At 60.6% G+C, this 26421-nt stretch overlaps 2 protein-coding genes across 2 annotated transcripts in view; one reads left to right on the top strand and one right to left on the bottom strand.

Moving 5' to 3' along the window:
• Positions 1–26421, top strand: part of Cdh23 (cadherin related 23) — a 338545-nt gene that overhangs the window by 230073 nt on the left and 82051 nt on the right. Inside the window, exons 19-27 of the mRNA XM_026405783.2 lie at positions 280–396; positions 3922–4034; positions 5185–5292; positions 10425–10614; positions 10901–11046; positions 13151–13370; positions 14860–15012; positions 16765–16878; positions 19530–19678. Of these exons, the coding sequence (XP_026261568.2) occupies positions 280–396; positions 3922–4034; positions 5185–5292; positions 10425–10614; positions 10901–11046; positions 13151–13370; positions 14860–15012; positions 16765–16878; positions 19530–19678 (1310 nt within the window). The remainder of the gene's footprint in view (positions 1–279; positions 397–3921; positions 4035–5184; positions 5293–10424; positions 10615–10900; positions 11047–13150; positions 13371–14859; positions 15013–16764; positions 16879–19529; positions 19679–26421) is intronic.
• C5H10orf105 (chromosome 5 C10orf105 homolog) lies at positions 22315–22760 on the bottom strand. Its single transcript, XM_026405787.2, has one exon. It carries the CDS (start codon positions 22758–22760, stop codon positions 22362–22364), a length of 399 nt encoding a protein of 132 aa, XP_026261572.2. The 3' UTR covers positions 22315–22361.

The raw sequence follows: 26421 nt of genomic DNA on the forward strand, positions 1-26421 counted from the left end.
GGAGGCAGCTGGCAGGGTGAGGAGGTAGCACTGAGCCTCTGGGGTTGGGAGAGAGGACAGGCCACCTCCCCCAGGGTCCCCAGCTGCCCCCTCTGACGGAGCCTCATCCCACACAGCACAGGGTCTGGGCCAGGAGGGCAAGTAGTTGGGCCTGGTCACCCCTGGAATCCCCTAGGGGGCAGGCTCCCTACCTCAGTGAGGCCTCTGCCAATCCTAGTCCCCAGGGACTGGGACTGGGGGCCCAGGTGAGCAATGCCTACCCCCTTTGTCTCCTGGAAGGAGCCACCGTGCTGTTCCTGAATGCCACTGACCTGGATCGCTCCCGCGAGTATGGCCAAGAGTCCATCATCTACTCCTTGGAGGGCTCCTCTCAGTTCCGGATCAACGCCCGCTCGGGTGAGCCCCCGGGCCCTGGGCCCTGCACCCTTGGACTCACAGGGCCAGAGCCAGCCCACTCTGAACACCTGGTTTTTTCCCTGAAATTTTCACGGGAGTGTGATTCCTGACCTGACCCCGAAACCACCTCAGCGTGAATTTTTCCACTCAAGGTCGTCTTTAAGGGCGAGGAGTCCTATTATGTTTCAAATACCTGTCGTTTTACACACAGGTGGTCCACACACCTCTTCAGGGACATGTCTACTCATGTCCAAGTGTCCCCCTCCCTCAGCCACTGAGCTGGTCCTTGACCTGCTCCTCACACACAACTGGATGCCAGAGGACTGCTGGTGGATTAGGTTAGTTATCACAGGAAACAAGCTTAGAGTGGGTCCGGAGAAAGTTCTGGAACACTACTATCAGCATGTTCTTTTATCTGTTCACCTAGGGCCCCACCCCAGCTCCCTGCTCAGCCCGCGCATCTCTGTCCTCCTTCTCCGGTTCTCTTTGAGCCTTCCTCCCACTTTCTCTCCTCCTTGAAGCTGGAAGGAGGTAAAAAGAGACAGAAGGAAAGAATTAGAGACCCCGGGCTGGTCCCAGACCTGAGGGAATCTGGGGTCTCTGGTCACCAGGAACCACCTGCTCTGAGCCAAGTGCTGCTCTAGGTCCTGGGGTGGAGGGGAGGAAGACGGGACCCTCGCAGGGCCTGCGAGGCACCCACTTCCAGGTACCCACTTCTGTCTGAGCCGGGGAACTCCAGATACCAGCCCTGGGCAGCTCAAGACAATGGAGACACCCAGGCGTCCAACACGGTGTGCAGACAGCCTCCACGGGCCAGTTCTGGGGCCAGGTCCCTTCCAGGTTGTGGCTCTAAGGTCACTGCAGAAGGAAGAGCACCCAGGGCATGGTGCCACGCGGAGCTCATAGGCCAGGCCTGGAAGTGACGTGCCTCACTCCTGCCCATTGGCCAGACCAGGCGATGGCGCCGCCCAGGCGTGAGGGAGCCTGGGAATGGCTTGCAGGCCTGGGGCCCCTTTCCAGAAGATGTCTACCTGGGGAGCGAACAGGAACTTAGGGGACCCTGGGCGTCCCTGCCATGGGCGATCAGTGGCTCACCAGTTGTCCATGGCTGCCCGTCAGAGTTGGCCTCAGCCTCTCCCCCTTCTACTTTCCCTGGGAGCTCTGGAAGCAGATGGCTGGAGCCGATGTCCACAGACGGCAGAGGGACCCCAGGGCCATCAAGAGCCTCTCCTTCCACCTCTGAAAATGCAGAGGCCTCCCTCCCTGCTCTCCGGAGTGTCCACCCCAGCTAGCCACCCCCTCCCTCCCCTGTTTCCTGAAAGCTCAGAGCAATGCGGTCATTCCTCATGATCAGCAGGGGATGCTTCCAGGACCCCTTGGAGACCAAGGCGCTCCCGACCCTGGTGTGAGATGGTCCGGGACCTCTGCGTGCTCTGGTAGATTTCAATCACCTCTAACTTACACCACCAACACCATGTGAATGCTGTAGGAAAGTTATTCTGTTGTATTACGCAGGCAACCACGAAAAGAAAAAACGACACCTCACTCCAGATGCAATTATTTTCCCCTAATCTCTGCTTAGTCGAATGTGCAGCAATGGAGACACGGAGGGCGGACACAGAAGCCATGTCACTAACTAACCTCAACCAAGCGCTGTCCTCAGCTCTCTAACCTGCGTCTTCCCACCCTCCAGCATTAGCCCCATTTTCCAGATGAAGAAACCGAGGCCCAGGAGAGGCTCAGAACGTCACTGAGGACTCACAGAGCTGAACCTGGGGCTCCAGAGCCCCAGTGTTAAACGCTGCGCCATGGGAAGCCACGTTGGAGCCCTCGGTGCCACCCAGATGGAGTGTGGCCCCGCCCTAGCCTCTGTGTCAGGGACTCCCGCTCCACGCTGGGCCCTGTAGGGATGACAGGGACATTTTCTGCTGCCTGAACATGGCTCCTCCAGCTCCAAAGGTGGAAGCCTTTTCCTCTGAGCTCCTTGGTCAAATTAGCCAGGGCTGCTGCACAAAGGTGGCCTTAATTGGATCTAATTTCCCAGACAGGAGAGGCCATCGATCATGCCGTCAAGTTCATGTTTAAAACTTTTTAGAGATTGATTTCTTCCTCGCCCTGACAATTAACTGACACCACCCCACTGGGGAGTTTGGCTCAGTGGGCAGGCTTTTGCCAGTCTTTGCCTGGCCTGAGTACCTTCCCCAACTTCTCCCCACGCCTCGCTTCCTGCTCGGCCCTCGCTGGTCAGAGAATAGGCCAGGTGGCCCTCGGGACCATCTGACCCAGCTCCCTTGTTTTATGATCAAAGAAACCAAACACAGAGAAGTGAAGCCACTTGCCTCAGGTCACACAGCTCAGGAAAAGGGGGAGAAAAAAAAAAAAGATGGATAGCACATAGTCCCTGCCCTTGGGGAACTCTGACAGTCCACTGGAAGGAAGCCATCGTTTTCTGAGTGTCGGGAGTGTGGCCTCGAGAAGGCACGCTGTTCTCCATTTTACAGATGAGAAAACTGAGGCCCACCCAAGGCCAGGCACTTGGGAAGGGTAAAATCAGAATCCAATCGGGGTCTCGCTGTCTTCGTCGAGGAGACTCCCTTCCCGCTGCCCTGGGAGCTGGTCAGCAGCCTGGCCGGGAGGCCGGGACGAGGTCGGCCCCTACCAGCGCACACCTGCTGGTCTGTGAACTCGGCGCTCAGTGCCATCGAGCTGTAGCTTGAACTGGGCCTGGGGGAGCCTCACACCATTGAAATCAGCCAATGCTGGGGCATGGTGCCATGCGGAGCTCATAGGCCAGGCTCCGTCCAAGGAGGCCCTGCTAATAGGAATCAGCACACCACACCACAGGTGACACCCGTCCTTCGGTTTTGCCAAAATAACAAAGCAACGCCAAAAACAGCTGACAGGAACCGTGGTCTGTTCTAAGCTTTTATTTAACGTCGTCACGTGTTTACACACTAAAACAGGCAAGGTGATAGGACTATGCTCTTCCCAGGGTGATTAGGAAATGGCTTTGTGACCATTCGTCTCAGGGCACTGTGGATTCAGCTGACGGGGACTGGGTCACCAGCAGGCACTCGAGGGACCCTGGGGGGCTTTCCATCCTGTCGTCGTTTCCTGTGAATACACAGCGCCCTGTGACAGTAGCTGTGTTAATCCCACAGCAGCCCTACAATGCAGGTCCCATTATTGTTCCCTTTGGGCCAGATGAGGAAACTGGGGCAGCAGCTCTAAGTGACCAGTTCCAGGTGATACAACAGTAAGATAAAGTCAAGCCTAGGCCAGATTCTCTCTGACGGGGTTTGAGGCTGAATGGCCTCCTTCCCGTTCTCCCGCCCCTTAGCCTCCAGAATTGGCCTTGACTTCACACCCCGGGGGTGTGATCACCATCCCACGGTCCCCGAGCACACAGACAGACACGCACTGCCACCCAGCAGGCATCTCTCCTGCACCCTGGCCCTGCTCCTTCCCTCGCTCTCTCCCTGGCCCACGCGGACCCCCTGGCTCACCCTCTCCTCTCTCTGGCAGGTGAGATCACCACCACGTCTCTGCTCGACCGAGAGACCAAGTCTGAGTACATCCTCATCGTCCGAGCAGTGGATGGCGGCGTGGGCCACAACCAGAAAACGGGCATCGCCACCGTGAGTGCCCACCCCGTCCATGCGCTGCCCGTGCTGACCAGGTCACGACTCCCAGCTCATTCTCAGGTGTCCCAGGGCTCTGAGCAGCGTGGGGCATGGAGTGTAGGGAGGGGGCAGATGCCACCTCCTCATCAGCCTTGGGCCATCGCAGCAACCGTGGGGAAGAGGGGCGTGCCACCCGGGATGTGGGAGCGCTGGGGTGGGAGGCACACAGGGCCCCCAGGGCCAGCAGGGGAGGGGGCAGAAGGCCTGAGCCCCAAAGCCCCTCCTGCCTCGGCACCGACAAGCAGAGGTGTGCAGGGAGGGGCCGCTCGGCACAGGCAGCAGGCCCTGGACGGTCCCTGGGGGCTGTCCCCGTGCCCACCCAGCCCTCATGATGCCTGGGTTTTCTGCCACGAGCCAGTAGGACCAGCAAAGGCACCTTGTCACTTAGGGAGGGACTTTGGGGTCCTGAGCTCTTGGCTACAGAAAGAACAGGGAGGTGGGGAGCAGAAAGCCCCCCTGTGGGAGAGGAGGAGAGAGGACAGGGGCAGTCGCTCCAGCCCTCCCCTCGTGTGCCCCTTCTGCCGTCCTGGGCTGTCCCTGGGGAACGCTCTCCTGACCGCTGTCCATCGTCCTCGCCCATCCTTGCCACTCAGAGGGGCGGAGGCTGGGACTCGGCAGGAAACCCACTGTGGCCGGCTCCGTCCAGGGAGGCCCTGCTAATAGGAGTCAGAGCCCTATAAATAATTCACCTGGCGGCAGGTGAGCAGGAAAATTGCTTGACTTGTAGCTGGGAATGGGAAGCTCAAGGGATTCTGTCAGTCCCTGCCCTGTCAGTCACCTCCAGCCATGATCGGGATGGCAGGGAGAAGTCCTCGGTCACAGCGAACACTTCAGGGCCATCCCGTCCATTCTGTGCCTCCGTCCTCTCCTCCTGAAGGGACCTGGCTCCATCCTGTCCTCAAAGGACCCTGACCAAGGCTCCCAAAGTTGATGAAACTGGTATAATTAACTCCAAGATGCCATCAGCAGACTGGGGCTGGGGCTCAGTGGTTGAGCACTTGCCAAGCATGTGAGGCCCTGGGCCCGTCCCCCCACTGTCCCCATCTGTCCTGCCCTTGGCCATCTCAGCGAAGCGTGTCCCACAGCGCCCCCTGTGGCTCCACAGGTGAACGTCACCCTCCTGGACATCAACGACAACCACCCCACCTGGAAGGACGCCCCCTACTACATCAACCTGGTGGAGATGACCCCTCCCGACTCGGACGTGACCACGGTAGGTGGGTCGGAATAGGGTCCACCAGGCCGCCCTTCCTAGGGGCTTCCCTCTGAGCCAACTCTCAGAGCAGACTTCTAGAAGCTTCTTTGCATAATGAAAGGTAGTCAGAGATCAAGGGAAAGCCCTCCCCCAGCTTCCGGTGTTAGTGGAACAGTGTCAGGGGGGCAGGGGCCGAGCTGTGGCCACTCTTGTCCTGCGATCCCCAGACTCTTGCCACCCACCAGGAGAGCCCCGACCCTCAGCTGTGCCCAGCGTCTGTTCTTCAGCACCTGGTGCCCACAGCCATCAATCAGCCTGGCCAGCTCCCACCCGTGCTGGCCCCAAGGCTGGCCCCCAGGGTCAGAGTCCACTCCAGGGGTGCTCTGGTGCAGCACCCCCAGGTTCCCAGCTGGTGACTGTGTGCACGTACATCCAGGTGCCACTCAGGGTGGGGGGGAGATGTGGCCAAAGCACTGGGCCTGCAGGATGGAGACCAGCCTCCAGCACGGCAGGGTGGAGGCCCCAGGGACCTGCCCTGCTCTGTCACCTCCGTGGGCCTCTCCTCCCCCACACTGGTGCTCCGTTTGGCTTAATTTGGTGGGACTGGTCCCCAGATGTCCACCCCACTGCCACCCAGCCAGCCTTGTGATGGGCATGAACTGTGACAGCTCGGGTGTCCCCATTCACTGCCTACCTGGGACATGTCCAGCACCGTGCCCAGGGCTCCCCATGGATGCTCCCACCCTCAGCCACCTCCCGCGGCAGGGGATTCTTGCCGCCATTTTACTACAGAGGACAGACCCTGAGCTTCCCGGGCTTGCCCAGGTCCCTGGCTAGGAGAGGTGGCATCAGGACCTGAACCCTCTCTGTCTTCCTGAGTCGAGGGATTGGAAAACACGGGCCCGGCCCTGAGGCTCTACCCAGCAAGTGGCCCCGTCCCGAGGAGCTGGGCATTGACGTGGGTGGGAAACGGGTCAGGGCTTTGGGATCTGACTGCCCAGAGGCCTGCCCACTCACCCCCAGCGGCCTGGGGGCAGCCCCCACCCACATCAGCCACACCCCATAGTGACAAGCGCCCTGGGGATCTAGGTGGGAGAGGATGTCAACGTGGGAGGCAGGACAAAGGAGGGGTTGGCTGGCCCACCTGTCCTCTCCACTGCTCAAGATCTGCGTGACTCCCAGCCGCTGGGTGGTGTCCCCTCCCGGAGGCCCCAGTGCGGCAGGGGGTCAAGGAAGAGGGACCAGGTGTCTGTGTTATTCCAGGTCCCCTGTGTTGGTGTGCAGGCCAGGCCCCTTGAAAACCACCCTCAGGGCCATTAGCTGGGTGGGACTCGAGGTCTGGCGTTCTCTGCTGCCACCTGGTGGGCAGACTGGAGACGACCTCCTGCCCCAGCCTGGGACCAAGAGCTGGGGCTGGGTGCCCACCCAGAGCCCCTGTCTGCTTCTGTTACCTTTGCTTTACGCTTCGGGTGACAGAGGTGACTCTACCAGGAACTGGCTGCACAGGACACCAGCCTGGGGCACATGATCAAAGTCCCCCTGTCAGGCACAGAGGGGATTTTCCAGGTGGGGTCTGCCCTTGACTTGGGGCACTTTTGAGCTCTGGTCCACAGTGGCCCTCTCCACTGGCCTTTCTCATGTTCTGCTGAGCCATGAGCAGATATGGATACTGGGCTGGGGGCCTGCTTGGCACCTGTCACCCTCCTGTCACCCTGTCACCCTCCCCTCCCAACCTGTGTGAGAGTCAGAGTCCTTCCCCCAAAACCACCAGGACCTGCCCCGGGGGACCCCTAGCAGACCCCTGACCACAGCAGGGGCCTGCTGTCCCTCCTCAGGCACAAGATGGACAAGGACTGAGCACTGGAATTTTTCAGTGTCCCCTGGTTACATTTGAGCCAGAAAAATAAAAGTAATGACTCAGATGTGCACAGCAGCAGAATCAAAATTAAACCCTGTTCTGTTAAACATCCTCCAAATGTAATATGGAAATCTAATGTTTGTGGAAGTTTTATTACATTCTGAGGACCAATTCTAGAATTCTTGAAAATGTTCCAGAACTCCCTGGAATTCCCAGTTAGGTTGGATGGCCAGGAGATGAGAAATCCAGGGGTTTGTACCCAGATCAAGTTGGTCACGGCAAAATAACTTCAAGAATAGTCATTAAAATACTTTAAATGTTATGGCCGTAAGATCTCAGTGTGTGCAGGTGTGCGTCTGTGGGTAGATTTAAATGCCTTCAGGGGGCCCCCAGAGCCTTCCAAGACCCCAGCCCAGTGAGGAGGGGTGTGGCTGGTCATGGGGGATGGTGGCTGCAGACAGAACAGCCAGCCCAGAGGTCAGGTGACAAGAAAAGTGTGACATTTGAGGGGGGCTGGCCCACATCCTGATCAAGTCCCACCGCACACCCCGCCATCACACACAGGTGTGCACACCCCGCCCACTGGCCTGTCAGTTCCCCGCCCCACTCACCTCTTCCCCACCCCAGAGCCTTTGCATAAGCTCCTCCCTCCCCCAGAATGCTCTGCTTCCTGTCCCCCACAGCCCTCAGCTGGGAAGGTCTCCTGGTAGAGAGGCCCTCCATGCCTCTGCCCCTCTCCTGTGGTTTTCTCCAGGCCACAGTCCACGCTTGCGCCTTTGGTTGCCTGTTATTAAGAGGTGGCTAGCTTGGGCAGCTGCTGACACCAAAGAGTCTGGGTTCTCATTCCAGCTCCACCACTTCCAGCTGTGTGACCTGGGGCAAGTTGCTTAACCTCTCTGTGTTCCAATCCTCTCACCTAGAAAATGGAGGTAGTAAGAGTCCCAACCTGGTCAGAGTCGGTATGTCCGAATACTCGCAGCAATGGTGGGTGGTGAGTGGCCAACATGTGGCAGCCACGGCCTCGGCCACCTCCCTCCCTGCTGCAGTCCCGTCTCTGTGGTGTACTCTTGAACCTGTGTCCTCCACAGCGCCAGACACACTGTAGGTGTTGGAGACCTGTGTCCTGGAAGGTCTGGTCTGGGGCATGTCTCTCTTTCCTCCCTCCCCAGCTGGGCTGGCTCTCCCTCACCTGGACACTAGGGCACATGGCCCAGGACTGTCCCAAGGGTCCCCTCCAGCACAGCGCTGGCCACGGCCCTGGAGCCCGAGGCTCTGGCGATTGCTCCTGAGCTGGAGTCTTTGCTCAGGTGCTTTGGGGGGCCTCCCGCCTGCATCTGTGCGCCAGGTGTGACGGGCACTGGTCACTCTGTCCACCTGCTGGGCGCGCCCTCGGGAGCGGCCGTCCCTCTGCAGTGAGCTTTGGGCCCAGCTCCCCCCAGGCTCCTGCAGCCTCCTCCAAGGACCTGGCTGATGGGCGCTGATTTAGAGCCTTTCAAAGCCTCTAAAGGAGAGGGAGAGGGGGAGCACGACTCCCCGTCAGGCCCCGAGAAAAACGAGGAGCGTGAAACGGAAATAAATGAGGGGAATGGTGAGATTCCCGAGATCGCCCGGCGGGGAGACCCCAGTCCACGCCACAACCCAGGGACACCCGGGTCCCGAATTCCCGCCACCCCCCAGCTAGGGCGGTCCACCCAGCACCTCTGGCACTTGGGGGAGAAGACAAGAGCCCCCCACTGGCGTGCAGTGGGTCTCCCGCGTGGGCCCAGGACGGGTCCTGTCCCCCGGAGCCTGTCCCTGCCCGAGGGTCACCACCCTTCCTCTCCTCCGACCCCAGAGACGTGGGAGGGCAAGGCCACCTCCTCCTTCAGGGACAGGCCTGGCCTGGCTCCAATGGTGCTCAGGGTGCCCTGGAGCCTTGTTTCCTTTTGCAAAGTGGGGGTGCTGGGGTCCCCAGGATGGAGGCTGGGGACACGTGCCCATGGCCCAATGATGGCACCTCCGGCCTGGAAGGTGGATGCCCTCCCCCACCCCTGGTGCCACGGGCTGGGCTGCCTGCCCCCCTCCCAGCAGGGACCCCAGGCCGGGCCCCAGCGTCAGCCTCCCCCCGGGGCAGCTGGGCGCCTCGGCCAGGACAGCTCATCTGTCTGTTCCGCTCGAGTGGCCCCAGAGACACCTCTGGCTGGGGATTAAGCCAGAGGAGGGACAGATTCTGCTGCCAAAGCATAAAGGCCTCACATAGAACATGATGGAGGAGCTGGCGGGGCCCGGCTGTCATTGCCGAGTGTCCTGGAGTTAAGAATGACACTGTCCTGATGTGGCCTTGGGGACAGCAGTCACCCTCCCCTGGCTTTGATCCCGTCCTCCTCTGGTGCCATGATGGCGTTTGCCGCACAGCAGGTGGAGGAGCTGAGGGTGGCAGCCACTGCTGTCCCCAGAGTGTGAGCTGGTCTGGCCCCAAGGTTGGTGCTGTGTGACCTTGAATCTGGCCTGGGCCTCTCTGGGCTGTTTTCCCCTGCAAACTGGGGCCCAGCCACGGCTCCCTGTCCATCCTGTCATCCGCGATGTCTCCGAGGCCCACTTCTTTCCCCATCACTCCACAGTCAGAAGCTCCTACGGAGGGAAGAGAGGTTTGGGGACAAGGCACGGTTTCATTTCAAATCCTTCCCAAGCTCAGCCCAGGTTCAGATGCCCCCCAGCCCCCACGCACAGATCACCAAGGGCCAGGGAACTGCAGGACCACAGAGCCCATGAACTTGTCCCTGCGTGCCTGGAAAGGAAGGACACACAGACGAGCTGGCAGTGTTGCCTGCTGGGCTTGAGGGACCTAGGACTGGGCACACCCCAGTTCAGCTGTCTCCTGGCTTCCAGAGGTTAGGCACCTCACTGAGCCTTCTCTGTGAAATGGACATAATCATACATGCCCACCTCATAAGGCGGTTGACAGTGCATGGAGAGAGCCTAGTGCTTCTGAGACACAGGCACCTGCTGGCACAGGTGAGTGCTAGGTGCTAGGTGCTATACACAGGTGGGTGCTAGGTGCTAGGTGCTATACACAGGTAGATGCTAGGAGCTAGCTGCTATACACAGGTGGGTGCCAGGAGTAAGTGCTATACACAGGTGAGTGCTAGGTGCTATACACAGGTAGATGCTAGGAGCTAGCTGCTATACACAGGTGGGTGCTAGGAGCTAAGTGCTATACACAGGTGAGTGCTAGGTGCTAGGTGCTATCATAGGTGGGCACAGAGACGCCCTCTGCACTGGGCTCAGTGAAGGGCCTGTTCCCTCCGGGCAGGTGGTGGCCGTGGACCCAGACCTGGGGGAGAACGGCACCCTGGTGTACAGCATCCAGCCTCCCAACAAGTTCTACAGCCTCAACAGCACCACGGGCAAGATCCGCACCACCCACGTCATGCTGGACCGGGAGAACCCCGACCCGCTGGAGGCGGAGCTGATGCGCAGGATCGTCGTCTCTGTGGCCGACTGTACGATCCCCACCCACCCTCAGAGCCCCTCATGGGGGCCGTGGCCCTCAACCCTGGGGCCTGGGGAGACCCCTGGGATGGGTCCTCGGGAGACTGGGGCCTGGCCAAGGGCTGTGCCTGGTCACCAGGAGGAGAGTGACACCTCTGTCCAGCTGGACCCCCAGAGCACCCAGGGAGGGGCTGGGGAGGGGGAGGGCCCAGGCTGCCTGGGGAGGGGCTGGACAGGACCCTGACCCTGCCCCCTCCCCGCCCCTCTTCCCTGGGCCCTCCCTCCCCTGTGCTGCAGGTGGCAGACCCCCTCTGAGGGCCACCAGCAGTGCCACAGTGTTTGTGAACCTCCTGGATCTCAATGACAACGACCCCACCTTCCAGAACCTGCCCTTCGTGGCTGAGGTGCTGGAGGGCACCCCTACGGGTGTCTCCGTCTATCAGGTGAGTCCCTCACCTTGTCCCTGACAGTCGACGGGTGGCCGGGGGTGCACTTTGCACAGGGGGGCAGGGTTGCCAAACAAGACCCCCAGACGGTGTGCAAGCCACGCCAGGCAGGAGAGATGGAGGGACTGGTGGTGGCCCACCAGGTCTGGGCGGGTCCCGGGGGAAGAGGGCCTGAGCCCGTCTTGATGGACAGGCGGGGGGGGGGCGGGGGGGGTGGCACCCAGCAGGACAGGGAGGCACAGAGGCGGAGAGGGAGGGAGGGAGGCAGTGGTCAGATGCTGGAAGCCAAGCCAGAGGCCCTCTCCAGGCCTGGCGGAGGGCTGGCCCACAGGGCGGATCCAGAGCCCAGGGAAGGCCTGAGCCTGCGTCCAGCCTCCAGCTCTGACCTCACCTGATTTGCAGGAGGTTTTAAAGAAACTCACTCAAGACTCTGTGGCCCCGGAGAGATGGGCCCATCCTCGACACGGCCCCTCTGCCTCCTGCCTCATTCCTTCTAGTCAGGGAGGCCCTGAAGGTGCCAGTTCAGGGGAGATGATACCCCAACAGGAGCCATTTAGAAATTCCAGAAGGTCCTCCTAGTTAACAAAGGCTTGGGGCTGGGGTGTTGTTGGTCAGCCGCAGACACTTGCCTAGAGTGTGCAAGGCCCTGGGGTCCATTCGCCCCAAGTACTTACTGCAAAACAAAACACGTGGACTTGGAAGGCCCATCACCAAGGGTGTGGGTCCCAATTCCACTACCCATGTGCTGTGTGACTTGGAGCACACTACTTAACCTCTCCGAGTCTCAGCCCCCTGGCTTGGAATTGGAGATATCAGTAGTACCTTACCTGCCTGGCCATGCTACGGCCATTCAACCAGACGTGGGTGTCAAGCAAGCTGCAGGAGATACACAGTGACCGTGGTGTCGTGTCCATCGTAGTTCGTATGTGAGAGATTGTGGGATCAGGTTGACCTGTCCCCATTCAAAGAGGGGAGAGTCGCTTGCCAGGATCCCAGAGTGGGCAGTGCCCGCTGGCTGCTGGGCCTCAGTTTCTCCCCCTGTAAGAGACTGAGTCTCTCAGCAGAGCGCTCTCCCCGGGCCCCCAGCAGGGGGAGCCTCCACCCAGGGAGCCACAGCCAGTCCCCAGGGAGCGGTCCCCAGACAGATCAGGAGGGCTGGGGGGTGAGAGAGTGGGCGAAGCCCCAAACCCTGCTCTCGGGGCTCGCAGACAGCAGGGAAGGAGATGCCCACCAGCGCACCCCTGAGAAGCGGCTCAGAATAAGGAGGACCCCTTGGGGAAGCTGGCAGGGTGTGGCTCAGAGACTCTTCACCCGGGGGAGGGGGTTCTGGGGTGAGCTGTGTGGTCCCCTGGCCCCATCTAGGGGCTCAGCAATCGAGATTTCTTTTTTATTTGTTCTTTTTAGATATAGTAGAGTGCGTTTGACATGTTACACACACATGCAGCACAGCTTAGTCTAAGGAGGATCTCATTCTTGAGGGTGTCCATGGTGTGGAGTTTACTGTCGTGTGTTCATGCATGAACACAGGAAGGTTGTGTCCGACTCATTCCACTGTCTTTCCCACACCCCTCCCTTCCCTTCATTCCCCTTTATCTAATCCACTGAACTTCTATTCTCTGCCCCTCTTGTTGTGTGTTAGCATCTGCGTATCAGGGAGAACATTTGGCCTTTGGTTTGGGGGGACTGGCTTATTTCACTTAGCATGATAGCCTCCAGATCCATCTGTTCCCTGGAAAATGCCATAATTTCAGTCTTCTTTATGGCTGAGTAGTATTCCATTCATTCATCTGTTGAAGGGTCTTTGAACTGGCCAACTGCTGCAAGCCAGCATCACAGGCTGGAGGATGAGGGGAGATTTCTGGGCCAGTGGAGAGTTTGGGGAACCCAGGGCCCGCTGGAAGGAACCTGGGAGGACTTCCTCAGGGGAAGTCCTAGAAAGTTCCAGGAAGTCCCTTCCCTGCCCACCTGCAGCCTCACCCAGTGCTTCTGGACGGCAGCCCACCTGGACCTCTGTCTGCTCTCACAAGCTGTCCTTAGAAAGCCTCCAGGAGGCACATGGGGCAGTGGCCTGGCACCTCACGCAGCCTGTCTCCCCCCTCAGGTGGTGGCCGTTGACCTGGACGAGGGCCTGAACGGGCTGGTGTCCTACCGCATGCAGGTGGGCATGCCCCGCATGGACTTCCTCATCAACAGCAGCAGCGGCGTGGTGATCACCACCGCCGAGCTGGACCGCGAGCGCATCGCCGAGTACCAGCTGCGGGTGGTGGCCAGCGACGCGGGCACGCCCACCAAGAGCTCCACCAGCACTCTCACCGTCCGTGGTGAGGAGGCCAGCCTCGCGGGGGCGGGGGCACCTGGTGGGCTGGGAGCCCATCCTCACCACGGTGCTCACTGGCCACGGGCACCCTGCCCAGCTGGACCCTTCAGCACCTCACAGCTTGCCCGTCTCTGCCATGCTAAGGATGCCAGCAAAGCCTGTCCCCACCTGGCCACTGCCATCAGGGCCCCAGTCCCTGCCCAGGTCCCCCCACCCCTCCTGGTCTCTGACCCCAGGAGACACAGGGAGGTCGGAGCCGGCCCTGGGACCCCCTGGGGGGAGCAGGCAGGGGAGGGCCGGGGCTGTGGAGGGAGCCTCTGTCTTGGGAGGCCAGAGTCTCCCTGGAGAGTGAAGGGTCTCCCCGACCTGGGAGAAGGCAGCCACATCCCCGGTTCCCCAAGATTGTCCCTCGGAGCTGATCCTCAGGGCCCCCCACACCTGGGGCAGGGCCCGGGTGGAGGACATCCTCATCTGCTTGGGATGTGCCTTTATTTATCCAGACAAGGTGGGGACACAGACGTGAGTCATGGCCACGGGCCAGGAGTGACTCCAGGGAAACAGGTGCCGAGCTTAGACTGGACGGAGACCCGTCCCCTCAGCCCGTCCCGTCCCACCTGGCTCCTGTGGCTGCACAGGCGTGGGGGAGGGCAGCTGTGTGGGGGAGGGAGCTCAGCGTAGGCACGCCTGCTGGCCCCCACTCAGGACCCAGGACGGAGGCCACATCTCTGTCCTGTCGACCCACGGCTTGTCCCTGGGCGCCCGGTGCCAGGTCAAAGACGGGCTTCTTTACCACGACTAACAGGGAGAGGACCCAGAGGGCCTCTCCCCAGGGCTCAGCAGAGGCCACAGCGTCCCATGAGCCCATTACTGTTCCTGCAGGTACCACAGGGGGTAGCCCATATGGTGGGGCCGTTTCCCTGTGAAGGTCACCCCAAGCCCGTCAGCCTCAGGAAGAGAGGCCCGGCACGTGGAGCTGGGGGAAATCTTTAGTCCTTCACACCCCAGGCCTCCCCAAGAGCCCGGCCCCTCCATTCTGTCCCTGGGACTTTAGACCAGTCCCTTGGCTCTGAGCTTCTGTATCCCCAGCTTGGGGCTGTGCCCGAGGGTGCCCGCCTCCTAGGGATGCCCGGTGGCCTGCGTGGGGTCCTGTGAGGATGGCACTTAGTGTGTGGAAGAGCCTACCCCGTCCCTGTGATTGTCACTGTGATCTCTGCTGTCATTGTTAGGCACGGTCCAGAGAGATTCTGGAATTTTCTCTCCTCCCTTTGACAGTATGAGCAGCAATCAGCCCAGAGGCAGGGCCATGAGGGAGCTCTGGTCAGCTCCGCTCTGGCCCAGCAGGCACAGGAGGCCCGGGGCTCATGACCAGCAGGCGTTGGCACAAGCGCCACTCAAGGCTGGTGGCTCCCTTGCAAATCCCATTCCTGCTGGGTGCGGGGCATGAGTCTCTGGAGCCGGGCCTAGCTCGTGTCCCCGTGTCCCCGTGTCCCCAGTGCTGGATGTGAATGACGAGACGCCCACCTTCTCCCCGGCCGTGTACAATGTGTCGGTGTCCGAGGACGTGCCCCGGGAGTTCCGGGTGGTCTGGCTGAACTGCACCGACAACGACGTGGGCCTCAACGCCGAGCTCAGCTACTTCATCACAGGTGGGCGGCCTGCGGCTGGAGCGGCGGGCTCGGGGCTCGGGGCTCGGGGCTCGGGGCTCGGGGCTCGGTTCTTGCCCCTGCGTCATGGAGGGTGTGCAGCTCCATCACTCTGGTCGGGCTCCCTGGGGACCTCCTGAACCTGTCAAGGGGTGACACAGGGGAGGGAGGACTGGCTGGCTTCCCCCTGCACCCCAAGTCAGGGTGAGGAAGAGTGACTGGGGGCACTGGCCTGTCCTTCCCGGGGACCCCTCACCCACACGGAGAACGCCCATTTGCTTAGAGGCAGCCGGCTTGGGAGGTTGATTTAGCTTTAAAATGGTGACCAGCTACCCCCTGGACAGCTGTGGCCAAAGATGATGGGACCCTGTCCTGTCGCGACCAGGAACACGAGCCATGATGGATTAGCCGCGTCTGCCGCGGTGGCAGGATGGACAGGATGGCGGTCCTTCCCTGGGCTGGGCATCCTTCTGGGCACCCTTCACCCGAGAGGTGCCAGGACACGTGGGGGTGGGGAGAGTCGGCAGCCCTCAGCCCTCAGCCCTCCAGCGGCCCCTCTACGGGGCTGTCCCCTCTCTGCTCACGACTGGCCCACAGCCACATCACGCGCAGCCACATCACGCACACCCAAGCACATGCCTACTATGCGCGCTTGCACACGTGTGCAGTGCACACTCCGGCTCCCTGACTCCTCTGCCCTGGAGCTCGGACTCCGGGGCTCACAGCCCGTCCAGGGTCGCTGCAGCCACTCGCTTCCCTACCCGACGGGGCGACCTCCAGCCTGGTCCTCAGGACTGACCCAGGAAAGGTACCCAGAGCCTGCTCGTGGCAGTCAGCACCAGGACTCAGTCACCGACACTAATTATTCCTTCGTTCTTCCTGTCCCTGCTGGAAGCCAGATGTGTCCTTACAGATGGTACTTCACACACTGGGCAGTGCTGGAGGAGTGGGGCCAGGACACTTCCAGGGGCAAACCAGCAAGGACAAGGGAGTTCTTGGCAGCCCCCAAGACGCATTCCCGGGACTCAAGGGGCGGATTCTGGCCTGCTGAGAGCCCTTCCAGATCCTCAGCACCTCTGCAGAGTCCTGGTCCCAGCTCTCCCCAAACCTAGTACCGTGGCGCCCTCTGCTGCCCAGAGCGCCACACTGCCTGCAGCTCACAGGGGAGGGGTTCCCATGTGGTCCCCAGCCCTGTGCAACCACAGAGAAGAGACCCTCACACTTCCCACCTGTCCTGGAACTCAGGAAGACTGTCTCTGTCCACCCGCTCTGCTCTTCACACACTGGTGCCTCCATACAGACTGGATCTCAGCTGTGCCCTGCTAGCACTGGAGATCCAGGGCCTGAGCAACGCTCAGCTAAGCCCAAAGTCCTGGGCCACATTTCAAAGTTCCCACTCAAGTTAACTGCTCAGCCACTTATGCAGGGAGGCAGGGGGCAGAGTGGAGAAGGGGCAGCATGTCATGACCTCAGAAAAGGACCCATTTCTCCTCTCTGTCAAATGGAGGTTAAATGAACCCATCAACGTGGAATGGCCAGGATGTAGTAGGTGCTCAATAAATGTTTTGCCCCTATGTCCAGGAACCTGGCCCATGCAGCTGTGCCCTCATCACAGCCCCTGGGGAGGGCTAACCTGAGCATGGCACTCCCTCCTGGGCCACCCCAGGCATGTAGCAGAGACTTGGGGGGCAGCTCCCTTTGCCTGGTCCTGGAGCTCTGGTACCAACCGGAAGCTTCCTTCTCTTCTATCCACAGAGGGAAACGTGGACGGGAAGTTCAGCGTGGGCTACCGCGATGCCTTTGTGAGGACGGTGGTGGGGCTGGACCGCGAGACCACTGCCGCATACACACTTGTCCTGGAGGCCATCGGTACGTGCCATCTGGGCCACACACACACACCACCAACACGGCCTCACGGGGCAGAGTTCACATGGAGGCTTCCAGGGGCCAGGCGTGGAGCCAAAGGAGGGACTCTGCCCTGAGGCCAGTGAACAAAGTGCCACTTGCGGCAGAGGCTCATGCTCCGGGCTGTATGTGAAGCTTAGGATGCTAAGGCAGGGGCTTCCTGGGAGCCAGCAGAGGCCAGCAGGGAGACCCTCACTGCAGCGCCAGGCCAAAGAGAGTGGGAAGGGAGAAGGGAGGGCGCAGGCGCATCGGGCACATGGGTGGCAGGAACAGGGAGTGGGCGAGGCCGAAGAGGGCTTCTGAGATGCCCTGGAGCCAGGTCGGACTCTCTGGATGGCACGTTTAAAAATAGAATAAGCTGACCTCAGCTCTGTGGGCTCCCAGAACCAGTCCACGGAGACCTCGCAGGAGGTGCGACTGGATTCAGGCCCAGGTGGTACCATCTGGCCTGGGGATCCACGTTGGCTGGCTCTTCCTGCCCTGCATCACCTGGTGGCGGCAAATCATTGCAGCAGCCCCACCCACCCACCCCGCCTTTCCACCCTCTCAGGTTCACGCGCAGGCAGGGCAGACAGACCTTGCTTCTTACACAGGGTCCCAGCAGAAGCCGCAGATTAGCTTGGATTAGTTCCACTGTCCCAGGGCCGTCACTGAGCCTTTGTTGTGACCAGGGGACTGAGGTGCGTGGGTTGGTTAGGCCTAAGCCCCGGGCCCATGCCTGGAGCTGGGGCAGAGCCTCCTGCCCGGAATCCCAGGCCTCAGAGTCAGAGAGTGGGGGACGGTCCTCTCAGAGGAACACTCAGGGCCTGGTGAGAGAGAGAGAGAGAGAGAGAGAGAGAGAGAGAGAGAGAGAGAGAAGCAGTTTTCCCAAGGTTCGCCTACACTCGAGAGAGAAGACCGAGATCAGAAAGCTCTCGGTTTGCCAGGTGCCGAGGTGCACAACTGTAATCCCAGCGGCTTGGGAGGCTGAGGCAGGAGGATCGCTAGTTCAAAGCCAGCGTCAGCAACAGTGAGGCGCTCAGCAACTCAGGCAGCTGGGAGCCTTTCAAGGCCCTGGAGGGTAGGGGGCGGGATGAGCTGTCTGACTCACTCTTTCCAGCTCAGTTCATCCCCAGTCCAACCTGCCTGGACACCCCCGTCCTGTTTCTGCCCACCCTGGGGAGGCCACCCCACCCTTGAAGACCCCTCATCCCCTCTGAGTCCAGCCGCAGCTTCGGGCATCAGCTAGCAGGAGGAAAGGGCTCAGGCTCCAACATTCTGGGTGGCCTCCCAGCTCAGCGTCCCCAGCCAGGGCAAGTGAGCAGGCCCCTCGGGGTGGCAGGAGGCTAGGCTGGGGAAGAGCTTGGGAGGTAAGAGGATCTGCCTGGGGAGGTGACTGCATCCGGCATGTGGCCACTAGCCTGGGGAAGAAGCAGAGTCACCCTTGGTTCCCAGCCAACTCCAGCTGCCACGCCTCTCCCTGGGGTGACCACCCTGGTCTGGTCACAAACATTGGGCACAGCTCCTTCCTCCAGGGAGGACAACCCAACAGCTGTCCTGGGCAGGGCCAAGACTTCCACCCTCACCCACCCCAGGCTGGGAGGGTTCTGCAGAGTCCCCGATGGACACCTTGGGTTTAGGAGCCCTGAGTGCAGAGCCCCCCCACCCCCAGCCAGATCTGCCCTGCGGCACGTCTCTGAGCCCCAGGGTTTTAATAGCAGTGACAGCTCTTGTTAAGAGTTCAAATATTCCATTTCTTTTGAGAAATTGTGGGCGTGGGTGTCCCTGGGCCCACATTCTGCCCATCATCGATGGACAGGAGCAGAGGACAGCTCCCTCCCTGTTCCTCACCCCCAGCTGCTGGCTTTGCCATCTCACAGCCTGTGTCTGTGTCCTCCATTTGCATCACAGATTTGGTGGCTTAAAACACCAGAATGTATCTCTCCTGGGTCTGGAAGCTCACAAGGAGGGGTCAGCAGGGCCGCAGTCCCTCCACGGGCTCTAGGGGAGAACCCTTCCCCGACGCCCGGTTTCCCATGGCTGTGGGTGCTCCTTGGCTGGTGGCTTCATCTCCACGTGACCTTCTCCCTGTCTCAAGTCTCCTTCTGCCTTCTCCCTTTTCTTTTTTGAGACAGGGTGGGACTCAGTTGCCCAGGCTGGCCTTAAACTTGCAGTCCTCCTCCTCAGACCCTCAAGTGCTGGCCCTACAGACAGGCGTGCACCCCCCCCAGCATGTCTCTCCCATAAAGACGCTTATTGTTGGGTCTAGGTCCCACCTGAAGGTCCGGGATGATCTCTTCTCAAGATCCTTAACTTAATTATATCTTCAAAGACCCTTTTTCCAAAAAAAAAATTAGCATTTGCAGGTCCCCAGGCATTGGGCCATTTCAGCTGCTGGGTGCCTCAGTTGCCTTCTCTGTGAAATGGGTGAGGACTGAGTGAGAACAGTGCCCAGTGCATGGTCCTGTTTCTGTGTGCTGTTGGTGTCATTGTGGGAAGGGAAAGAGTCACCATTGCAAACACCCGGCCCGTGGGGCAGAACAGGGCGGGGGTCTGGCTGGAGCCCAGGAGTGTGCATGGGCCCAGGAAGCCTGCCCCTCAGGAAGCCACTGACTGTCCTCCTAAAACTCCCACAGACAACGGCCCCGTAGGCAAGCGGCGCACTGGCACGGCCACCGTGTTTGTCACCGTCCTGGACGTGAACGACAACCGGCCCATCTTTCTGCAGAGCAGCTACGAGGCCAGCGTCCCCGAGGACATCCCCGAGGGCCACAGCATCGTGCAGGCAGGTGGCCCGGGACCCCCTGGTCAGGCGGGCTGGGAGCAGGGCCACCCTCGGCTCTGAGGGCACTACTCAGTGGCATTATGGCATGGGGGCATGGAAATAGGAGAGGTCCTGAGGAGGACCTGGGACAGGGCCCTGGCTCCCCAGCAAACAGAAAGGCCTTGGCCTCCCTCTCCTAGCTCCTCTGCACCCCACCCCACCCCAAAGGGCCTTTCAGAGTGGAGAGGGGACACAGAGGTCACACTTTCCCAGAAGGGAGCTGAGGAGAGAGAGCCAGGGCCCGGAGGCCAGAACAGAGAGGCTTTCACAGCCCTTGGCCCAGCTCCCCTCTTGGGACACAGACAACTGAAGAAGAAAGGGCTCTTTGGGCCCAGAGTAGGGTGGCGGCTAAGAGGCTCCAAGGAACGGCAGGACCCGCCTCCGCAGCCCTGAGGCCTCGTTGCCGGGAGAGGGCGGGAAGAATGGCTCCCTTCACCACTCGGGGCTTTCCAGCTGCACTCAGAGGGGCAGCCAAACACTGCAAAGCTGGGCCTGCCCGCCAGGCAGGTTCCTGTGCTGGGATGGGAGGAAGGGGGAGCTGGGAGTGTGCCCAGGTCCCCCACGAGGAGCAGGAGACAGGAGGAGACAGGAAAGGAGACGAAGGAACAGGGAGATAGGAAGCCCCGGGACTTACAAGGCCTGGGGCGGGTTCTGGAAGGAGGAAGGAGAAGGATTTCCCTGCTCGGGCCTCAGCGGGTGCAGACTTGCAGAGCCCTGCACCTGAAGCTGTGAGCCTCCCCCGGTGGTACCTGAGAGGCCTCCCAGGACCTGCCGCCTGCCCACTTAGGGGCACAGCCAGAGCTTTGAGAGCCTCCTCCCACCCCAGGATACTCCCTCAGGCCTCCAGGCAACCTCCCCGACCCCCAGGAAGAGAACACAAGAGCAGAGCCTGCTGACCAGGGGACCCTGGGGGTGCTGGACCCACTACTGAGTCAGCCCGGGGTGTCTCGGAGAGGCCCTGGGGGAAGTGAACCAGGAAGAGGTGACCAAGCAGGAAGGGAGAGAAGAACAAGACCCTGTGGGGGGAGGCCTACCTTACTTCCCAGCCCCGAGAATTGGTTTCTATCTACACAACAGTCCTCAGACCGACACCCTAGAGTTCTTGAGTGACATAGGGCTCCCCCATGTCCCCCACTTTGCAGGGAGAAGTTCGGGGCCTTAGGGTGCCTTCTCCCAGGCCCTGGTAAGAGTTTTTGCAAAGCTGGGCTCCCTCTTTGAGGTCACGCTAGAGCTGGTGAGTCAAAGCAAGGACTGGCTCTCTGCGCTCCCAGGCTGGCAGAAGAGAAGGTGCAGACAAGACTGCCACCCGTTGCCCACAGGAGGCTGCTCTCGGCTCCCTGACAGGTGGGCACGGAGCTCCAGGCAGGAGGGCAGCTCCCTTGGAGGACTAAGAAAGGCCTTGCACAGGCCTCGGGGGGAAGCATACGCCCCGGTTGGAGAGGCCAGGTGGTCTCGGGTCAAGATGAGGGTAAAAGATGAACTGGAGCCAGCTCCCAGAGTCCTCTGCTCACAGTGGCGTGGGCACAGCCCGTGGGCATTAGGGCCCCAGTGAAGGATCAGAGCTGAGAAGTGGCACAGTCAGAGCTCAGTCCTCAAGGAGACCTGGCCAGCCGCACTGTGGGTCACTGTGGGTGGGGCCTGGCCCGCTGACTCTGGGACAGGGGCTGGACATTTTAGGTCCCCTCTTCCCAGGCTCCAAATCTGATGTCCAACCAAAGTGATTAGCATTGGCCTTGGGAAGAGAGGCCAAGGACATGGGGTTCTAAGAAGGACATCCTGGGCGGGATTCCTTTGGCAGGTCAGTCAGTAGCCAGGTGCATGGACAGCGGACTTTGTGGTCCAGGCCCGAGGACCTGCGGCTGTCCTGGAGGTCTGGTATCATATCAGAGGGAAGGCGGCTCCCTGTGTTCGGTGTCTTCAGAGCCCGGGTGGCATCCCTTGAGCTGCTGACGGTGGCCAGCCCCCTTGCACTCTGACAAGCCTCTTCCTGGCTTCTGGCAGGAACCTCTTCACCCATCCCGGCCCCTTCCTGGTCAGTTCCAGCCTGGGCAGCTGAGTGGGCTGCTAAGACAGGGGTCCAGGGCCCGCAGCCAGCACCCAGGCGTCTGATCACCAGGAGGCTGAGGCTGTCCACGGGTCAGCAGGCAGATGCTGGCAGGGCAGGAAACCAAGACGAGGAGTCCCTGGGTCCCTTTGCCTTGGGCACCGAGATGGTGCAGGTGGTAGGACAGGGCCCTGCCCGGGTATAGGCTGAGCTGGGTTTGGCCCTGGAATCAGGGGCAAACTTCCTCTTGGGGGGCAGGGGTGCTGTTTCCAGGAGTGGTTGGTGCCTGGTTACCAGAAAGGGACCCTAGAGAGTTCCGGGTTGCACCCCCAGAGCCTCAGGCCAAGGGCACAGATGGCCAGGAGAGCTCACCTCTTGATCCTGGGATCTTTTAGCAAGAGCAGCAAGAGGTCCGCAGAAAAGAGGGTGCTGTTCAGGGACCACCTTTGAGAAAGGACCCTGGCTGGGCGCCCAGGGCAGCCCTGGAGGTGAGCACAGGGCCCAGGTGGCTTGGGCCGCTGTCTTGCCGTCCCAGAAGTCCCAGGCGGGAGGATCTGCCGGGGCTGGAGGATAGTGGGGGCATCTGTTTGGAAACGCCTGTCACATTTTGGTCGATTCCGTGCAGTCACAGCCCGGGGTGTTGTCGTGGCCTGGCAGTGGCCGTGGAGGGGCGGTGAGCCACCCCCTCCGGAAGCTGTGCAGAGAGCGGCGCAGGGAGCCTAGGCGCTTCCAAAGCTGGAGCCGGGGCTCGCTGGGGCTCTCGGGGTGGTGGGGCATGCACTCGCGGGCCCTGCGGTGGCGGGGGTCCAGAGCAGCCGGCCTGCAGAGGATCAGGAACAGTAGACAAGAAGCCAGCAGGAGGAAGATGCAGGCCAGGGCGATGAGCACAGGGAGGGGGTCCGTCACCCCTGTGAGAGTCCCAGGGGTGACAGGAGCCGTGAAGGCGTCCTGGGGTCTGGCGGCCCTGGGGCTGGAGAGACTGGAGCCCTCTGTGCTCATGTCTCCTGCAACAGAAAGGAACTGAAGGTCAGCACAGGTCAGCGGAACCCAAGGCTCAGGGCAGGGAGAGACTTATCTGGGGACATCGATGGGGGCTGGGCCTGGTGAAACCAGGTAGCGTGATGGCCATGTGATAGGTTAGGACAGTGAGGCCCAGAGAGGTGGCAAGGCCCCGGGCCTGTCCCACCAGTTTGTAAGTGGTGGAGTGGACCTGAACTGGGGCCTCTTCCCCTCTCGCCCCTGCCCATCTGTCACAGAGGAGACAGAGGGTAATGCCTTTCGCATTTAGAAACCAATTCTCACGAATGGCCGGAGTCTTAGACCTGAAAGTTTGGAATCAAAGACCAAGTCCATCAATAGCTTGTCCTGTGGCCAGGGCAAGTCATAGGTTATAAGTTAGCTGGCAGGGGCCCTGGTGCTGCAGACGAGGGGCCCCAGGCTTCACCAGGTCTTGACAGCAACTTTAGCTGTGATTTTAGAAAAAGAGAAACAGAGGTTCCGTAAACATCTGGAAGCCTGGCTCCTCTCAAAACTCCAGAAATTCACCACTGGCCACACTGGGCCGTGGGCCTTTCTGGTACCAGCAGCTGCCCACTTTAGACAGGGAGCCCAGCCCACCACGCACCCTCAGGTCCAGCGCACACCTGCCTGGCTCCGTGAATGTTCCCGTGGCTGCCGTCCGATGCAGTCCAACCTGTTCCCATGACAGGTAGGGAAGTTAAGGCCCGGAGAGGGGAAGGCCAAGCCCAGGGTCACTTTGTGAGCCAGTGGCTAAGCAAAGGCCAAAACCAAGTTCCCAGACTCCTGGCCACGTCTCCTTCCCACCCCTTGGGACCCCAACCCACCCCCTGAAGCTGCTCTAGGAACAGGTAGGAAATAAGCCCACAAGGAATTGGCCAGGTGGGCCGGACCTGCCCAGAGCTCATGCACTTCCAGGCCTTCCTGTTAGGGTTCAAGGTCATCCCAGGACGGCACCCTGCAGGTGTCTGTGGAGATACAGAGACTGAGCTTTTGGTTGCCTGTGGCTGGGTGGCAGATAACAATGACTCCAGAGCCTGCTGGCAGGTAAGGCATGGACAGGGAGGACAGGTGGGCAGGCTCCCTGGAAGCACTGGCTGCCCCCCAGCCCAGGCCTATGGTCCTGCTCCCTGGATCTGGCCCCAGGTACTGGGCTCTTCCAGTTTCCCAAGGGAAGCCAGAAACTGGATTTTTTTTTTAAGACAAATATTCCTGATGTTTCAATGTTGGCAACTCATTCAATGTGTTTAAAGCAACATGGAGGAAAACAAGCAAGAGGGAGACAACAAAGGCCAAATAAACTGGATTCCAAACATTTTGAAATGGATTTTCCAATATTTGAAACACTCCACTGGCCAATTCTAATCTCAATGGGCTCCATCCAGCTCACGAGCCAGCATTTATGATCTCTGAATTCTACAGACACAGGACAGGAGGTCCAAAAGAGGGTCTAATATGACTGATTGTTTCTGTTCAACCCTGGAGTCTTTCCTGAGGCTAAGAAGAGCAGAGCTTCCTCTTCCCCACGGCAGCTTAGTCTGACCCAGGTCTCAAGAGTCAAGTTTCAGCTGGGCACAGTGTCCCACACCTGCAACCCCAGCTGCTGGGGAGGCTGAGGCAGGGGGATCACAAGTTCACAGCCAACCTTGGCAATTCAGCAAGACCCTGTCTCAAAAAAATAAAAAGGGCTGGGGATGTAGCTCAGTGGTAGAGTGCCCCTAGGTTCAGTCCCCAGAACCCAAAAAAGAAAGAAGGAAAGGTTGAGAAACCAGACAGACAGACAGACAATTCTCCAGCACCAAAACCCAGCAGGAGAGACTCGTCCTGCCCAGGTTCTGCGTGTAGCTATGGAGAATCCCTGACGGCAGGCAGCAGGGAGGGGAGCATGGCCACCCAGTCCTCCAGCCCTGGAGCCCCTGTCCTACCCCAGGTACTCACCGGTAGCTTCGGGACCTAACTTCTGGCTCCCTGTGCCCAGCAGACTGAGGGCTTCCAGAGCTCCCACCCCACTTCCCACGGGCCCCTCCACTCCCCTCCTGGCACTTCCAGACAGAAAACGACCCCTCCCAGCTCCCGCCTGGAAACTCTGATGCCCGTCTAGCTGCCCAGGGCCTCCGCCCTTCAGGCATCAAGCCGGAGGGCTCTCTGGCTGGGCACTATGTGCGGGTTGGCCCTTCCTTGAGTCTGAGCAGCAGGAGGGTGGGGTGGACCCACTCCGTCTCCCTCCAGGCCCAGCTGTCCCTCTAGGCTGGCCTGGGAGGGGGCTGGAGAAAGGAGAGGAGAGTCTGAGCTGGAAGAAGCTTTGATTCTACTAGTGCTAGTGTCGGACGTCCAGGGCCTCCAGATAGATTGGGAGAAGTCGGCAGGCCACCCAGAGGTCCAGGCTCCAGGCCTTAGGCCTGCTTCAATCAAAGCAAGACTGGGGTTGTAGTCAGCGTCGGAGCCATTCCTGTGGTGCCCTAGAGCATGAGGGGGGTCAGCCACCAGGCTCTCTCCACACCCTCTGCTGACCAGCCAGCAAGGGCCAGCTGGGTCATAGGAAAGAGGCCCTCCAAGTCAAGCCAGGGACCGTCTTGGATGCAGGGAAAGCTGTCCCTTCTAACTGAAGTCCTACTCCGGCTGCATCATGCAAACTCACTCTAGAACCTTCTCCCTTCCTTCAGAGTCTCACAGAATAGGGCCTGTAAGAGCAGAGAGGGCTCCTCTGTGGCCTTGGCCTCAAAACCTCACTGTCCCTGTCTGCTCTCTGCAGAACCAGAGGGCTTGCCGAGGCCTGAGCACACCTCAGATCCTCCCCAGGGCGCCCCAGCAGGGGTCTCACCCCCATTCCCTCCCCAGACCTGCTCTGCGGTCCCCAAGCACTGACCTCAGAGCCAGCCCTCAGAAGGCTGAGCTCGGTGAGCAGGTGTCCTCAGCAGTCCAGGGGAGGCCCCCGGGAGCCCACCAGGCCCTGGGCTGTGCCGTGCCTGCACCCTCCGTCGGCCAGGCCTGGCGGAGCGGGTCACTCCCCGGCTCTCCAGCTGGACCTGGCTTTGCAGAGAGTTGGCCCTGCCTTGGGGGAGGGGACAGCCAGGAGGGTAGGGATGGCAACTGGGGGGGAAGAGGAGAGGGGCTGCCGCCTCACTCTGGCCTGTCTCCTTGGAGGCCTCTCAGGGGCGGAGGAGCTGGGGGAACAGGGGCGGGTGGAACTGTCCCCAGGCCACTCAGCGCTCACCTTCTCCCTGGGAAGTTCCAACAGCCTGGTGGGCGCGTCAGCCAGCCGGTGGCTATTCAGCGCCTGCCAGCCCCCAGGTTACTGGGGAGAGAAGCGGCAGGAGGGGAGCGGAGGAATGATGGGCCCTGGCAGCCCTGAGGCCCCCTGCCGCATCCCCTGGCCCAGCCTTCTGGGCCTCTCTCTCCGCTTCTCAGAAAAGCACGCTTCCTTTGAAGGCGCCCAGCTGCAGAACTGAGGGGCGAAGCCGGCATTGCTAAAGGTCAAAGAGATCACAGGGGGACGGGGACTGGGGGTCGGCCAGAGCCACGGTGGGCCCTGGGTTCTCTCCAACACACACACACACGCACACACACACGCACACACACACGCACACGCACACACACGCACACACGCACACACAGGCACACGCATACACACATGCACATGCAT

Source organism: Urocitellus parryii, chromosome 5 (genome assembly GCF_045843805.1).
Source record: "Urocitellus parryii isolate mUroPar1 chromosome 5, mUroPar1.hap1, whole genome shotgun sequence".
Taxonomy (NCBI): domain Eukaryota; kingdom Metazoa; phylum Chordata; class Mammalia; order Rodentia; family Sciuridae; genus Urocitellus; species Urocitellus parryii.

Bases quoted from the DNA above. Each gene is read 5' to 3' on its own strand.
- C5H10orf105 (XM_026405787.2), bottom strand. From the start codon at position 22,760: ATGAGCACAGAGGGCTCCAGTCTCTCCAGCCCCAGGGCCGCCAGACCC.